The 15,636-nt window shown below is 55.0% G+C and overlaps 1 protein-coding gene across 2 annotated transcripts; it reads right to left on the minus strand.

Moving 5' to 3' along the window:
* Positions 1–160: 160 nt before the first annotated feature.
* Positions 161–14,093, minus strand: TJAP1 (tight junction associated protein 1). Of its 2 annotated transcripts, XM_088524205.1 has the most exons (10): positions 14,002–14,093; positions 12,463–12,516; positions 10,446–10,604; positions 7,539–7,567; positions 6,323–6,484; positions 5,586–5,652; positions 5,038–5,067; positions 3,905–4,012; positions 3,038–3,121; positions 161–1,491 (listed from the first exon to the last, which is right to left on the minus strand). In XM_088524205.1, exons 3-10 carry the CDS (start codon positions 10,569–10,571, stop codon positions 175–177), a joined length of 1,923 nt encoding a protein of 640 aa, XP_088380331.1. In that variant the 5' UTR covers positions 10,572–10,604; positions 12,463–12,516; positions 14,002–14,093; the 3' UTR covers positions 161–174. The 2 variants fall into 2 exon arrangements, with proteins under 2 accessions (XP_088380331.1, XP_088380330.1); XM_088524204.1 differs by lacking the exons at positions 5,038–5,067; positions 10,446–10,604; positions 12,463–12,516; positions 14,002–14,093 and adding an exon at positions 9,129–9,261.
* Between the last annotated feature and the right edge of the window lie 1,543 nt (positions 14,094–15,636).

The following is a 15,636-nucleotide window of genomic DNA, read 5'->3' on the forward strand; positions in this document are numbered from 1 at the left end:
CTGGGCAAGGAGGGTCCCAGCTCTTCCACGTCAGAAAAAGTATAAATAAAAATTTCAGAGCAGAGCCCTGAGCTCCCCTCGGCTGGAGGGCGTTGCGGGAGGTTGCTCCTTCGGGAGGTGGGCAGATGGCATCAACCCACAGCTCTGCACAACACGGCTGCTTCTTCCCCTGCCTCAGCTGAGAAGGTTCCCCTGCTCCTGCGCTTGTGTCAGACTGTCCTTGCGATGCAAGTGATGGACCCCCATCCTCTTGGGGCTGCGATGCGGCCGGCTGGAGGGAGGCTTGACCCGGCCTTCTCCACTCTCCTCTTGGATACACGCTGGAGTGCTCTCCTTGCTTCCCTGCAGCAGTATCTCCCTCTCCTCAGCAGGGCTCTCTGGCAGGCCGAGGTCCACGTAGTCCTTGTGCTTCTCTGGCGGGGGGCTCCCAGGCTCGGCAGCGACTCCACCGTTTCCCTGCAGCAACTTCTGGGCTTCATCCTGGGAGAAATCAGTGCCGTAGTCTGAGGAGAAATGGCTCCTGCGGGCCCTGGACTCGGTGCTGTCCGTGTCCACACTCGAGTCCCTGCTCACGGTCCAGCTGCAGCTCTGCGCCGACTCCTCGCCATCCGAGTAGGCCGAGGCTGCCCTGCCCAGCTCCTGCATGGAGCGGCTGAACCTCTTCTGGAGCTCGGGGGCCGTGTCCCGGCCGAAGGCCGTGCGGTTCAGCAGCACCTGCTCCGAGGTGGGGGGCGCCTTGTCCACAAACATGCGCTGCCAGTTGGCCAGCAGGTCCTCCTCAGAGCTGGCGGAGCTGGCAAAGGCGCTGGGGATTTGGGGCGGGCTGCTGAACGGGCTGCTCTGCGAGGAGCCGTGAGCGCGCGCCGCTCTGGGCGACTGCTGGCAGGAGCAGCTGGAGGCCGAGCGGCGCCCCTCGGAGGCCGGGCTGCCGGGCAGCGCGCGCTGCCTCTCGCCGCCCTCGTCCTCGCTCTGCACCAGGCTCAGGGAGATGGCCTGGCGCGTCGCGTACGTGCAGTTGGGCAGGGGGCTGTTCTTCGGGATCCTGACTTTGTCCTCAGAGAACTCAATCACTTTGCGGCCCGGGTACATAGGATGGGGAGGGGAGGGCGTAGGGTACGGACTCAGCTTCTCAAAGGCTGGCGCCTCCTCCGACGCGCTCTCCACGCTGCTCTGGGGCTTGCAGCCACCGTTCTGCTGGTTCCCCGCACTTCCTCCCTCCTTCCCCAGCTGCCCTGTGCTGTTGCAGGCATCGGGAGCAGCCCCGCTCATGTCGACGTGCACAAAGACGTCCTCGGCCATGGGACAGCTGCCGCTGCTCGACTTGGCTGAGTTCAGAATGAGAGATTCTGGTTTCTCCAGGACTCTGGCAATGACTGAGGTGGGCACAACGTCAGACGGGGCCAAGGTGTGGGTGGCCTCTTGTGCAGGGCCTGCAGACTCCTGAGAGCTGTGCAAATGCTTATTGACCATGTCCTGCAGCTCATAGGGAAGCTATGGAGAAGGAAAATGGCATTAAAAGGGGACTGCCAGGCAAACCATTAGGTTGCAATAGTCTGCCTTCATGTGGCAGCCTTCATGGGTGCTCTGCTCTATGCTCTTATCCTGATGCTGGCACTTTTGCCAACCTTGCCTTGAAGGAGGCATCTTTCTCCAAAGCAAACCTGTCCTGCATGAACTAACTTTAGTTTTAGCTAAGATTCTAGCTGTAACACAGTGTTAGGGGCCCAGGCCAGCCTTCACAGACCCTGTTTTGGAAAGAGAACAGGACAAGGTGGCACACAGGCCTCAGGCCCCCTCACCGTGGGCAGAGACAAGGCCTAGCTGGCCTCCTAGGGAGGAGTCTATTGATCTGTGGAAAATCAACCGGCAGTTGCACTGAAGTGACTGAACAGTCCCCAGTGCGAGATGTGCAGTGCTCCCCGGACGCAGTAATTACTGCCTTGCCACCCTGGCAGCCTGCCTGAGGACAGAATCAATGCCTTCCCTCAGTCCCATTGGCCACCCCATCTCATCTCACTTTCTCACCCTCTCTCTCAGATGGGCAAACACGTAAATCTGTGATCACACCCTCAGGACCAGGGTCTCAGCGAGGGGAAAGCACCGCTCCTCATCCAGCCCTCCCCGCAGTCACCACAGTTGTGGGAGGGCAGCACGGGGGACCCGGCCCGCTCGGCAGCGCCGCGAGGCCCCGCTGCTCGGGGCAGGAGGGCGCGGGGCACGCTGCGCGCACGGCTGCTGCGGGGCGCCGGCCCCTCCGGGCAGAACCAGAGCCCCACGGAGGGGAGACAGCTGGCAGAGGCCAAGGTTGCCCCAGCGGTAACCGATACGCTGGCCTCAAGAGTGCTAATTTGAGACACGTTGGCAGAGGGGGAGGGTGACGTACTGGTCACCTGCTAAGTCACAAAAGACAAGTGCAGAAGTTGGCTGGGAGGCTGGAGACTGGGGGTACAGGCAAAGAGAGAGGCTGTTCCCAGCCCAAGAAGTGATGTTACTAATGCGAAAGGCCTGACCCCTGTCTTTGCTCATGATGAGGCTTGGACAAGGCTGGACAGAGGCCATGGGGAAAGAATGACTCGGTGCGAACTTCTTCCATTCTGAAGGCCCAAAGCCCACTCCAAAGGCTGCTCCCCTAATTGCTGCTCTGAAAAACAAGTCACACAGGGCCAGCCTAAGCAGGCCACCACTCTTAAGCAGGCAGCATGGCCAAGCCATGTGGCCAGGTGAGAAGGAAAAGAGGACAGAACAAGGGAAGAGAGAAGTCTGTTCTCCTGACAGCTCCTATCAGGCACCCGGCAGGCGATCAAATTCAAGGTTATTGCGCTTTTTATAACAGCCCCAGGCCAAGCCGTGAAATGGAGCTGGTGTGAAAGAGGAGCTGACAGGAGCTCTGAGCTGCCTTCTCCAGGGCAGCAGGAGCCCCCGCACTCCTCCGCCGAGGGAGGAGAGGCCAACTGCCCCACAGAGAAACCCGGAGCAAACCGAAGGGCCAGCAGAGGCTGCGAGCCCTCCTCCCCGCCTCAGCGGGGCTGCTACTCACATCAGCAAACTTGTGGTTCCTGAAGTGGGACTTGTTACACTTGAGCAGCTGCACTGCGAGGTTACAGTCCTGCCGATACCGCTCCTGCAAGAGAGGGCACACAGGACGCAGACACTGTCAGCCCGCCCTGGGCTCATCAACTAAAAGGCATCACCTGCCAGATGCTGCTTGAACAGAAGCCTAAGGGGACAGCTGGTGAATCACCAGTAACAGCAGCCACCATTCACTCCTCTCCATACCTCACCCCAAGGTGCTTCAAACTCCAGTGCATTTCCTTACAGTTTGGCCAGGGCACCCCTTTCAGTTCCAATCCCTTGGCTCCAGGCACAGACAAACACTGTCAGTGCACCAAACCCACCTCTGAGGAATTCACAACCTCCAAAGGCCAAGCAGATCTACTATCCCATTCCAGAGCTCACAGGCATCCCTGTAGACCCTGCCTGTTTTCCAGCACCTTGCAGCCAGGCTGGAAGGAGTTGAGAGCAGCGAACAAGCACCAGATCCAAGAATTGCTAAATTAATTATATGGAAAAGCCATATCACTAATGATAAAAATATGATAAAATGATAAAAAACCCTCTTCCCACTCTGACATCTCAAGTGGTACAGCCTGAATTCAGGAATTCAGGTCAAACCTAACATTCAAAGAGCAATAGAACACACACATCAAACTTGAAGATCAGCTCTTCCCTGCTTGCCCCCCAAGGCCCTTTTTGTGTTTGCTTGTGCCTGCTGCTGCGTGCAACTTCCACTCTCATACACGCCAAAGTCGCTCACATGCTTCTTTACACTCTCATTAACGACTTGGGATGAGAGGAGAACCCCACACCTCAGGCACCTCCAGCACATTTGCAGACTAACACTTACATTGAGCTCCTCCAGCTTATTGATGGTGGTTTTGGCATCAAGCAGCTTATTAGTGAGCTCCACAATCTCCCAGTCCAGTGTCTTGCGGTCCATCTCCGCCTTCTTAATCTGGGATGCAAGAAGACCGTGCATGAGTCTCACCAGCACAGAAGAGCCTGGCTTCACAGCCCACCCACCCCGAGCGCCGTACAGTTCGGCTGCGATACAAAGGTTTCTGGACAGACGGACAAGGGGGAACATCCTGCCTCTTCATCCAGATACGGACTCCCAGGGCAAGTGGAGCCAGCCACTCTGCTAGTCCCAGAGGCAACGATTGAATCTCAGCCTTGAACGCGGCACCTCTTCTCGCTGCCCCTTCCTCGCTGCCCCGTGCAGAGCTGGCTCTGATGCTTCTCTAGAGAAGCATAGCGGGTTTGGAGCGGTTGATCCCACACTGCCTCCAGCAGCAAAGGTGCCTGAGCTCGTTATAACTGCCCCTCTGCTCTGGGAAAAAAAAAACCCAAAGAGGAGAATATTGCCCAGTACAGGCGATACTGAATAGGATTGCTGGGCAGGGAGAGGGCACCATCTTGGAAGAGCTCAAAATTTGCTCTGGTAAGAAAGAAAACCTGTGGAGCTTCATCCAGAGCTCAGTTAGTGCCCTCCCCACAGCAGGGAATGTCTCCTCTAACTCCCTATGACCTTGGGTACAAGGCAGATGGGGGGGCAAGAGAAGGAGGATGCTTCCCAAATGTGCATGCCCACTTTGGGCACCAGCGTTAAGGAATATTAACACAGGAAGCTCAAGTGCTAGAACCAGAGAGGCACCAGGGGCCCACGGAGGCGAACAGCATCTCAGCTGTTCGACTTGCCTGCTCGCAGCCCAGAAGGGGCAGGAAAGGGAGCAAAGGAGGCCCAAGGCCCTCCCTGTGGTGCACGGGCCACGCATGGCTACAGCTGCCCGCAGCGAGTGCTCCCGAGAGCAGCACTGCACGACAGGACCTGCTGCGGCCACCGGGCACCCGTGGAGCCCTTGGCTGGACCAGGGCCGGGGCCCCTCCGTCTGGATGGTGCGTGCGGGACCGACAATGAGACTAAGAGGCTGAGACACGAAGGGAGGAGAAAGAAAAAACACACAAACGAAAAGACGCAACTGCAAAAATCCAGCTTTGGCTGAGAGAGGCCTGAGAGGCGAGTGCGCCCAGCGAGTGCCAGCGGCAGCATGGGGAGGGGGGAGAGAGGGAGAGAGGGAGAGAGAGAAAGAGAGAGGAGGGGAAGGGGAGGGAGAGAAAAGAAACAGCCATGAGTGTTATGAATGCACAGACACACGCACATCGGCTTCGCTGCGACCACCCCGCTGCCCGCCCAGGACCACCCCCCGCACGGGCTGACACATCCCCGGTGCTGCCACAGGGACCGGACCGAAGCAACATGACGAAGGACCATGCAGTTATGTAATGGGGAACCAAGCTCACGTGCGGGACCATGGCGGGGAGGAGCAAATCGAGCAGCCACTTCATGACACAAGGCTGGGATTTGGGTTTGGGTTTTTTGTTTGTTTGAGGGGGGAACTAGATGGCCATGGGCAGAATCTTAGTGTCACCCACTGCCAGATCAGTAAAGCCAAGGTCCCTTCCCCCATTAGCTCCTAACATCCAGGCCTCATCCACCTCCTCTCTGAAGAGACTTGACAGGCACTTACCAGGGCATGCAGCTTCTCCTCCAGGTCCTGGTTGGTTCTCTGGGAAGCAGTGTAGCTGTTCTGCAACCTACACAAATAGGAGTGCCCACATGGGAACGGTTCCCAGGCAGCTGGTGAAGCCCCCTTCCCAGCTGCCATGCAAACCACCAGTCCCATGGCTCCCAAACCACCGACACTTGCACTACTGAAACAGCAAAGCACATTAGGCCTCACTTCTACCTTGTTATAGCCTTCAGGCCTCAAGTGACTAGGGTAGAGGCAAGTCTGGCCCAGTGACCTCCCACACACTTCCAGTGAAGGATGTAAGTGACTTTGGGAACTCCTCTGAGATGTGCTGTGTATAAACACGTGATGGACAGCGATCCCTAGCTGACACACTATCTTCTAGGTAAGTCACAAAGCAATTTCTTCTAAGTCATGATGGAATTACTTGCCACAGCATCAGTGGCTCTCTGCATGTCAGTCAACTGTACAAGTCAGATCCTGCCTTACACCCAACAGATGAAGAATTCTGTCGCAGTCAACTCCTCAAGTCGCACCCAGCTCCTGTCCCATACCCTGGATGAAGCTGCACGAAGAAAAGACTGGAGAGTCCTTACAGTGTGAGGGAGTACTTCTCTACGGATGCAGCATGTCTTTGATCAACACAACAGGGAACAGCCTACTCGAGCCATCTGAGCAAGTCTTTGATGGGAGTTATCTCTAGTTCTATTCCTATCTTGTTTTCTTTTCCATACCTACGGAATTTGTCTTTGAATTTCTCCAGCTCCTCACGGTTCTGGCCCAGCTCCATCTCCAGGTAGTCCTGCCCCGACTCCAGCTCCCGCTCCATTGCCTCCATTTTGCCGGTCACGTAGGTGAGCCGCCGGCGCAGCTCCTCGTTCTCATGCTGCAGCAGCCTGTGGCGCAGAGGAACAGGTTGCCACTGAGGGCACGAGGGGTCTCTAAGCCACAGCTCCCCTCCCGCCCTGCTCTAGGGCCCAGGTGCCACTCAGGATCTTAGGGAAGCTGGGTACTGAGTTGGTGGGAGGCTCCAGCCCACACAGGGAGAGGTGAGTCACTGCTGGGAGCTGCGGTCATGTCTCTCCAGGCCTGGAGGAGCAGGGGCAGAGCAGCACTGGCCGGGCAGGCAGCCGGGCTAGGAGCCCCCTCTCATGTTACAGTGCCGGGACAAAGCCCACCAGCCAGCCAGAGCAGCCGGCTCCGGTGTCCCTCGACGGTGAATGAAACCCACTCAATAATTAATCCCAGCCCAGGTCACAGGAGCTGAAGGCAAAAGACTGAAAGCCCTTTCTGCTCCCCCTGGGCTCTTGAGAAACCTTTATGCTGTCAACACATGCTAGAAAGAGCACCCCCACACAGCCTGAGCCCAGGTGCGGAGGTGATGGGGTGCAAAGTGAGATGTGATCACAGCTGCCAGACAACCTCATTCCAACATTAACTGCTCTGTTCCTCTCCAGCGAGGACCTGCCTGGTGGGCAGAAGCATTTCCTGCTGCTTTTCATTCCCCAGTGCTCAGGGAAACTCAGCAATACAGCTTCTCTCAGCAGTGCAAACTCTCTCATCACAAGGGTCTGGAGCACCATGTGAGCAGCTGTCTGTCCCCACGCCACCAGGAGCTGCCCCTCGTGCCTCACACCAGAGCAGTGGCAACAAGAAAAGTTAAGAAAGGCTCTGCTGCTTACATCTTTATTAAGGCTTCACCTCCTATTTTCTTCCACATCCACCAACTCCTCTGCACCTGCACTCCCTCCAGGGAAGGCAGAAATACAAGGCAGATGTTGGCGAGATGCAGACTGAAGCTCTTCCCATAGGGCCCCTAGAGGCTTCAAGCTCTGAGGGGAACCCACAGGACCAGGGAGCTTAGATGTGCAGTTGGTACAAGCAGCATGTGAGGAATCAGTACCACAGAGCTGCAGCACAATAGGCATAAAGGGACAACAGGACACTTACTTCATCCTTTCTGCATCCGTCAAGGGATCCTGCACAGGGAAGAAAACAGTTGTAAGATTCTTACTGAGGGAGAGTGGGTCGCACATACCATCCTAAAGGGCAAGATTTTGATTGCTGGGCTCCACCTGGGACTCTCCCTCATCTGCTCTGAGGAGCCATGCTAGACAAACTAGCCATGCTGGGGAAGCTGGGCGCTGCACACACCGCTCAGCTGGCTGATGCAAGGACAATCTGCTTTGGTTCTGAACAACTCTGCTAGAGCAAAAACCACCCAAGCTGGGCAACTTTTCTCTCTCAGCAATGAAATCTCAGCATCTCCTACAACACTGTTAGCTTAGCTGGTGCTTCAGCCCCCTGCACTTTCCCTGTGCTGTCCTCACAGGTCAGCATACACAGAATGAAAATGTCACCACCACAGTCAACACTGGAGAGGGCACACAGCAATATTAGTGAAAATCATTCGGGAGCTGAAAAAAACAGCCTGCCATTTAGTTCCGCCAGACTGTGCAGTGAAAGGGGTTTATTTCTGCAGACTTGCGACCAGCCACTGTAATTAGTCTGGAGTAACCCAAGAAGCAAAGGCCAGAAAAGCCCATGACAGAAACTAATACTTGGGGCGAGATCTCCAGGGATGCTCGGAGCAGGGACCTCCAGAACAAGGAGACACAGCACAGCGATAGCTAAAGCTCTGGGGGAAAATCTACAAGAGGGGTTCAAACTTGGCTCGTACAGTTACTCTCACTCCCTCTGTGCTAACCCATGAGATGGCTGCTGCCTGCCAGCATGGCAGGAGAGATTTTACTAACACTAAAAACCACAGGTAAAAGGTCAGGCTGTCCATGGGATATTCCGGAAGCCTGGAGTAACAGCAGCTCTGCACAAGCCCAAAGTGCTTTGGATCCCTCCATTAAGTGTCACAGCCAGCTCCAAGCTGAGAAGCTGCAACAGAGAGACAGCTACGGATGGGGGTTAAGCTGCAAGAGAGGAGAAATCAACCTGGTTTTGGTCCTAAGACATCATGGAGCTGTTCCCCTCATTCATTTGTATTTTAAAAGCATAGTACAGGGGAGAGGGGCAGAGCAGCAGCCGCCCCTGCTTTCCTGACTCTTGGAGCCAAGGGGAAAGCTGCTGCCTCCTGGGAGACAGACCCAACCTGAAGCACGGCCGTGAGCGCCAGCACAAGGGAGAAGCTCCTGTGGACTGAGCACCCAGCCAGACTGCCCAGCGGCATCAGCATTCGCACCTCCGCGCACACCCCCTGCCACCTGATGCCGCCTCAAAACCCACCAAGGGACACGAGAGGGGAGTCTGCTCTTGCAAATTCTCTCCTCACCCCTAGCTCATTTGAAAGTTTCCTACAGGAAGCAAGGTGATCTGGCGGACCCCAGGTCAAGACCTTGATCCTCAGGCACATGAAAGCTTTGGCTGCGTTTCCCCCGAGCAAGATGCCAAAATCCGGCAGCCGCCTGAAGATGGGAACAGCACGAGTGTCTCGGGACATGCTCTCGCTCCCCATGCTGACTTTAAAGACCAAGCTGATATCCAGGCTGGGACAACCTCTCTCCATGGGCCGGTGGCCCTGGCACCTACCTTGTTTAGTGTGACGCTGAAGGAAGGGGAGGATCTAGATGGGGAAGGGCCCTCCCCCCGACTGCAGCACGTTGGAGGGGAGCAGGATCTTTTCTCTGGGTAGTTCAACTCCACCACACGCTTCTGGCCAAGGTTAGCATACAGATTCTGTGGCTGCAGCAGCCGTGAACTGGGGCTGGTCTTGTCTCTTCTGCCCTCTGCACTGCTTTTCCATGAAGACAGCGAGTGCTGCTGCTGCTGCCTTGGTGATGTCCCTGCCAGCCTCAGCTCTGCTTGCTGCTGCAGATCATACCGACACAGATCTACTACCCTCCTCTCCAGGGAAAGGAGTTTCTCCTTACTGTCCTTTCTCCCCAGGACAGGTTTCTTTCTCAGTCTGGAAACTGCCTCAGCTTCTTCAGCACGTTTCCTTTGGGAGGAAGTTATCCCCAGCCTCTCACACTTCATCTCTGTTTTTCTTCTGCTCGGACAGGGGGATCTTTCCATCGCATGACTCGTTTTGACCTCTTCCAGGTGACCTTCCCCCTGGCCTTCTGGCACAGGACCTCTGGGAAACGAGGAAGAGTCCTGGCCTCGCTCTGCCCCTCTGGCCTCCCCCAGTGAGCGCAAGCGAAGGGGACTCAGCACCCGGTGGGTAATCTCATCCAGGAATTTGGAGAACTGCAGCTTCTCCTCCGCGATCCTCTCCCTGCGCCGGCCGGGGCGAGCGGCCGCGTTGCTGCTGCGCTCGCCACGGCCGAGGCAGAGCTGCGGGTCGCTGTACTTGCGGGCGCCGCGGCCGCGCGCCAGCGTCTCCACGGAGCGCGCCTTGCGCAGGCTCTCGGCGCGCGGGCCCGGCGCGCCGCTCGGCTTCAGGATCCCCTTGAGAGGCAGCTGGCTCGAGCATGCACGAGACTTCCTCGGCGTCAGGACTTCAGGAGGCTCTTTGAACATAAGTGAGCGCTCCAGGCTTCTGCTCTTGAAGGAGCAAGTGGCAGGGTGTCTTTCATCTCCAGACATCACCACCGTCTCCATGCTGCGGCTCACAAACTTGCTGAGGTGCCCGCGGCTGCGGTTCGGGCACCGCTTCCCGCTTCGCTGCCCCATCTTTCCAGCGCGCAGCAGCGCTGGCGAGAAAGTCCGGCTCTTGATATTCAGCTCTGCTCTGCAACCTGTCACTTCCTTCTCATTGCTTGACTCCAGGGACCACAATGAGGAGAAGTTCAGGTCGCAAACCTCAAACCCCTCTGACTGCTGGAGCCGGCCTGCCTTGGCGTAACCAACCCCCGCTTGCTGGTGCAATGGTGCTAAGCCCTTTGCCACCCGGCAATCCGTTACCTGACTCTGCTCTGCCAAGATCACGCCATCATGGTCGTCACGAAGGATGGGCACGTCGTGGCGGATCTCACGGTGCTGCGGGGGCGCCTTGCGGTACGGCTTCTTGGACGGAGCTGTGCTCGACATCCTCCCACCGACGCGGCTCCGGCAGCGCGTTACCTACCAACAGCGGGAAGGGCACAGAGAAGAGGGTCGCTGCCGCTCCATGGAACCCTAGAAGCCACCCAGCAGGAACTGAGCTCCCTCGAAGTCCCAGAGCAGCTCCCCATGCGGGTTACTAACAGAGCACGGGAAGGAGGCAGCCCCAGGCCTTGAGCGGCTGCAGGAGAAAGGAGAGGAGTACAAGGCAGCCGTGTCCTTCTCCCGGCCGGCAAGAGCAGAGGGTTGGCACATCCTCTCCCCCCTCCGCACACGCTCACTCACGTAGTTTGTGTGTGTCCAGATTATATATAGCAAACGAGAACAGGCCTCAGAGCAGCATATTGATCAGGCTCTTTAGGAAAGGCCTTTTCCAATATGGAAACTGCAAGCCTCATGGGCAGCAGTGACGGCTGGGGCAGGAGTTATTGATCCTGTGCTGTCACTGTCAGCAGCGACTACGTGGGAGGAGACTCCAGCCATTAAACAGCCCAAACCCACAAGCTGGTGGTTGCACTTGAACCCTTGCACTGGGGCAGGCCCCGGGAGGCTCGTCAGAAGCAGCTACTACACCTTGCTCGTTCTGTCAGGAAACCCAGAGAAGATACCAAGGGCACAGATGGCATGAAATGAAGGAACAATGCCATGAATGTTGGGATCCAAGGTCAGCTGTTGCAATATGCAGCAGTGCCACTATAAGACCAGATTAGTTGCTGCTCCTTCATCCCAGCTGTGTGGGGCAGGAGGATTCCTTATAGGCAGGAGCACTAGTATTAAAGGAGCACAGACTGGGTAGAAGGGAAGCAGGGATCTGTACACACGGAAAAATCTTCCTTCTACCACCTCAAGACCGTAGTGAAAGGCATGGAAACTTCCTCAGGCAGCCAAGATTTGAGTCATCCCAGTAGGCACAACACACTCTGTGCAGAGCCTCATAATAGATCTCTCCTGATGACAACATATGCTTTATTCATGGCCCACCCTATATACTGGATAAGTGTCTACTTTTTATACCCCTTTGCCTTGGTGGATCCTAACAGTGATCATAGGCTGGTGCCTCTAGAGTCTGCAATGCCTGAACTGCAGGACTTGCTTCAGCTCACATCACCCCCTGCCCTCGTCTACAGGCAGGGCCATTTGATTCTCACTTACCCTCCACGCAGTTGTGAACCTCTCTATGGACCAGTGGGTAACACCAGGTCACTGACCTGGCAGTTTCACCTGCTTGTATTTTGGCAGTGGAGTTTTAGAAGTCAGGGAGCTCCAAGAGCCCTCTCCAGGTTTTATATATTCTTGCCTACCTATCTCTTCTCAACCTAGACTGAGCCCTCTGAGACAACCGGTACATATTACAAATCTGCACATAGCACAGAGTGGCTCCAAGCCATAAGAGGCTTTCATGCCCCAGGAACACTCGCAAGCTGTCTTCCACTCTGCTGAAAAACACAGCTTCACAAAAACTTCTTACTCCCTTTCCACAGACATATGCAACTTCTTGGAACTATCCTGTAAAGCTTCTCCATGAAAACTCTGTAAAACTCACCTTTGCCACAGTCATTCCCTCAAGGGCTCTTCTGCTAAAAACACCGAGGCAGGTGAAGGGATCTCTAATATTTTAACCCCATCCAGTATACCATACTTCCCACTGTATTCCCAAAGAAAGCAGCTAAGTCTGCCTTTTAGGAAGGCATTTCTCTTATTAAAAAAGGAATGCTGAAATCCTGTCTAGAAGTAGGTTTATCAGCACCATACTGCTCACCAGGTGGTCTGAGGGATTATTCTGTCAACTCCTGCTACACTAAGGACTGGATGTGCCCATGCAGATATCCCAAGCTCAAACACTGTAATTTTTATAGCCCACAAGAACCTAAGCACTTACCAGCCAGGGTTCAAATCTGAAGCGTCATGAAGCAAGGACACTCACTCGGATGCCCTGAAGAAGGGAAATACAAAAAGCTTAGCACCCATCAAAAAGCCAGGTTTGAAAGCTCATCTCATAATTACGTAAGGAACAGGAAATATTTATAGCAACCAAATGCTCATCCCACTCCCAGTTTACCATAGACCTCCTGAACATAAAGGAAATCAGCTTTGGGAAGTTGGAGCCAGCAAGAGCTGGAAAGACTCTTGGTGTAGCCATGTGCAAAGCACACCAGAACCCTGCTCCAAAATCAAGGAAGCAACAGCTCGAAGGAAACCCTGCTTGCCACAAGCAGGCCTAAACAAACCTCCTGCCAGATGAGGTCCTTACAGCTAAACTACTCCGGTTGCTCCATAGGGATGCTAAGTGCAGAGCTGTAGATCCAGAGCTTGGTAATACTAATGGTTACCGCACTTGTCCTTGTAAGCCAGTGCTTCTGCTAACATTGTATCTACAGACGAACTGGCACTCACCAGGCTCTCACCTGAGCCAAAAGGTCGCTCCTTGTGCCTGCAGCTTTGATAGCCCACACCAAGCCGCTTGCCATGCTCTACCTTGCTGCTATGAGGCTGCTGGAAAGTGATGCCCAGGCAGCTAGTGACACAAATTCAGAAACAAATTTCCTCTCTGTTCAAAGCCCAGGGTCCCCATCCCTACAAGAAGGAAACTGCTTCCCAGAAAACTGGGAGCTGGCTGTAAGAGCCTCGTGCCATGGCCATATCTCTGCTGCTGGCACAAGAGACCTGCAGCTGGGCCCTGCCTTCCCCAGCACAACTGCTGCTGCTGCTGCTTTTTTTCCAGTCTGTGGCAGGGAGCCCTGGGAGCGAGACGGTGGGCAAGGTGCGGAGCAGTTGCACACACAGGGAGACACACACAGGAGGCGACCAGAGCGGGCAGGCAAGCGGGACCACGCGCACCCAGGTCCTGCCAACACAAGCTGAAGGGGCGTCCCAGCCCTGGCCGTGCCCCAACAAGCTGCCTGCTCCCTTTCCTCACTACGGCGCTACACTCGCGTCTCCACTAGCACAGGGAAAACAGCTCCACAGTCCCCCAGCTGTTCCGCGGGGCTAACCTCTAAATTCAGGGAGAGGGAGAACGTGCAACTCCAGCAGGGACCAGGTCAGTGTAGTTTGAATCTGCTTTTCCACCAGCTCCCAGGTTCATGATCAAGGCAGCACCACCAGCCACAGGTTGGCAGATGAGCAGAGGCTTCCAGGAACAGCTGCCCTCACAGGCCCACGCACGCTCCCATCACAGACATGCTCTGAACAAACACACCAAAGGCCTCGCTGTCTCTCAGCAGGCAGCTCCTCAAGCTCCAGCAGGACTGTCCTGCTTCCTGCCCAGTACCTGGCGGCTCTTCTACTTGCCATCTCATCTCCACCTACCTGCCCGAGACGCCCAGATTTGTAATCTGGCCCCATAATCAGAGAATTTCCAGAGACACTTAAATACTCACAGTCCTCTCCAGGTATTTCCCCTTAGCTAAGGACTTACAGATCCAAAGGGACGACGTGTTCAAACATCTCGGGCTGCTCGTCTCCAAGTCAGCTTTCCGCTGTCCGTGTTCAGAGGTGTCTGGCCAACGGCTCCTGAAACATGAGAAGGGAAACTTGGTGTCAGTCACTTATGAGCACAACACATAGAAAGAGCCATGCGCAGAGCTACCTACTGCCAGGTGCCAGGGCAGGAGTCAGCAGCAAAATGCAACAACATGCAGCACCATCAGTCTGCTCTCTGATGGTAGGACTCAGTGAAAAGAGCTCCCAGTCTCCACTGTGCCCCAGAAAGGAAAGCTCTTTTAACTAGCCCTCCAGCGAGCAGGATGCCTAGGGCTACCCGGAGCCAGGCTGCTAACAGGCCTCAGAAAGGCAGCAGTTTTTCCAAGAAGGCTCCAGGGGTCATTGCTTCCCCACTTGTGTTCTCATCCAGCATCAGGAATCCAGCATCTGTCACTGCCCCAAGCACCCTGCTGCACTCGGCTCATTTCCATCTCTGAAGTCCCTCCACCAGCCAGCACAGTTAAACCCTTTCTGTCTGCGACACCTTGGCTTTCTCTGCCACCACAGATCAGGGGGAGAGAGAGAAGCCAAAGGCGGCTCAGTTCCCCAGCCCTCCTTTCAGAGACGGGCACACACTCTCCACGGAGCGGATGCACCTTTCGCTCCGAGGCAGAAAAGCATATAGATAATACCTAGTAATAAAAACATGCACGAATCCTGCTCTACAATCACCAAGCTATTCACAAGCTCTCTCAGAAGGAGCTTGCAGTCAAGTCCACACTTTGACTACTCCAGAACAGCTCAGCTTTAGCCTGAAGCTACAACAGGAGACAGCTCCTCCATCAAGTCTTTAACCATTCTAATTAGCTCTGTAATTCAATAGGAAACTTAACCTCTTGGTGCCTTTTATCTGCACTTTCCATCTCTCATCAGCAAGCAATGCTCCTGCACATTCACAGGCCTCCTCCTGGCCTCCTCCAATTCTATCTTCTTATAGCTACTTATAGCCCAGAGTAGTTCCAGTGTTGCTTCTGAGCTTATGGAGGATGCAGCTTTTCTGGGATGGCTTGTGCAGGACTTGGGCTCACACTGATCAGCCAGCAGTGGTCGTGTCTTCCAAGCAGACAGATATACAGCATGTCAGAAGACTCCAGAAGAAATGAACACCTTGCTTCATTAATGCAAAAAGCCGAGGAATCCTCCACATCCTCTTAAAAGAGGGAAAACATAAAACCTAAAACCTCGTTTCCCTTCACAGTGACATAGTGCAGTTCGCCTTCTGAGCACACAAACTTGCCTGTAGTTGTTTCTATCACAGAGCATCATCCTTCACAGCAAAATTCACCCTCTTCCCTTGCAGAATGGCTACACGATCTGAGGGTTACGGGAAAGTCAAAATATTTATCACACACCAGGAACACGTGACACAGGATGACAGAATTGCCTGGACGATTCCGTACAGGATCCACAGAACTAAGGGCCCTTGACACTCATGCAAAAAGCACACCACCACCCACCTGCTCACTCAGTCTCCATAGACCTCCTGCTCTGCACAACACATTCAAAGGGGGACCGAAAAAAAAGAAGTCCCTTTAGACAAAAGCAGAGAGAACTGACAAGAGTGACATTT

The sequence above is a fragment of the Tinamus guttatus genome, unplaced genomic scaffold (genome assembly GCF_059628265.1).
Source record: "Tinamus guttatus ecotype Peru unplaced genomic scaffold, ASM5962826v1 Tinamus_guttatus_pri_ptg000208l, whole genome shotgun sequence".
Lineage (NCBI taxonomy): Eukaryota > Metazoa > Chordata > Aves > Tinamiformes > Tinamidae > Tinamus > Tinamus guttatus.

Excerpts from the sequence above, each read along its gene's own strand:
- TJAP1 (XM_088524205.1), bottom strand. The coding sequence starts at position 10,571 with ATGTCGAGCACAGCTCCGTCCAAGAAGCCGTACCGCAAGGCGCCCCCG. Across the intron at positions 5,068-5,585 it reads AGGAGAAGCTGCATGCCCTG|GCCTCTCTCAGCCAAAGCTG; the intron begins GTAAGTGCCTGT and ends CTCGCCTCTCAG. Across the intron at positions 3,122-3,904 it reads ATAAGCTGGAGGAGCTCAAT|GAGCGGTATCGGCAGGACTG; the intron begins GTAAGTGTTAGT and ends CCTCTCTTGCAG.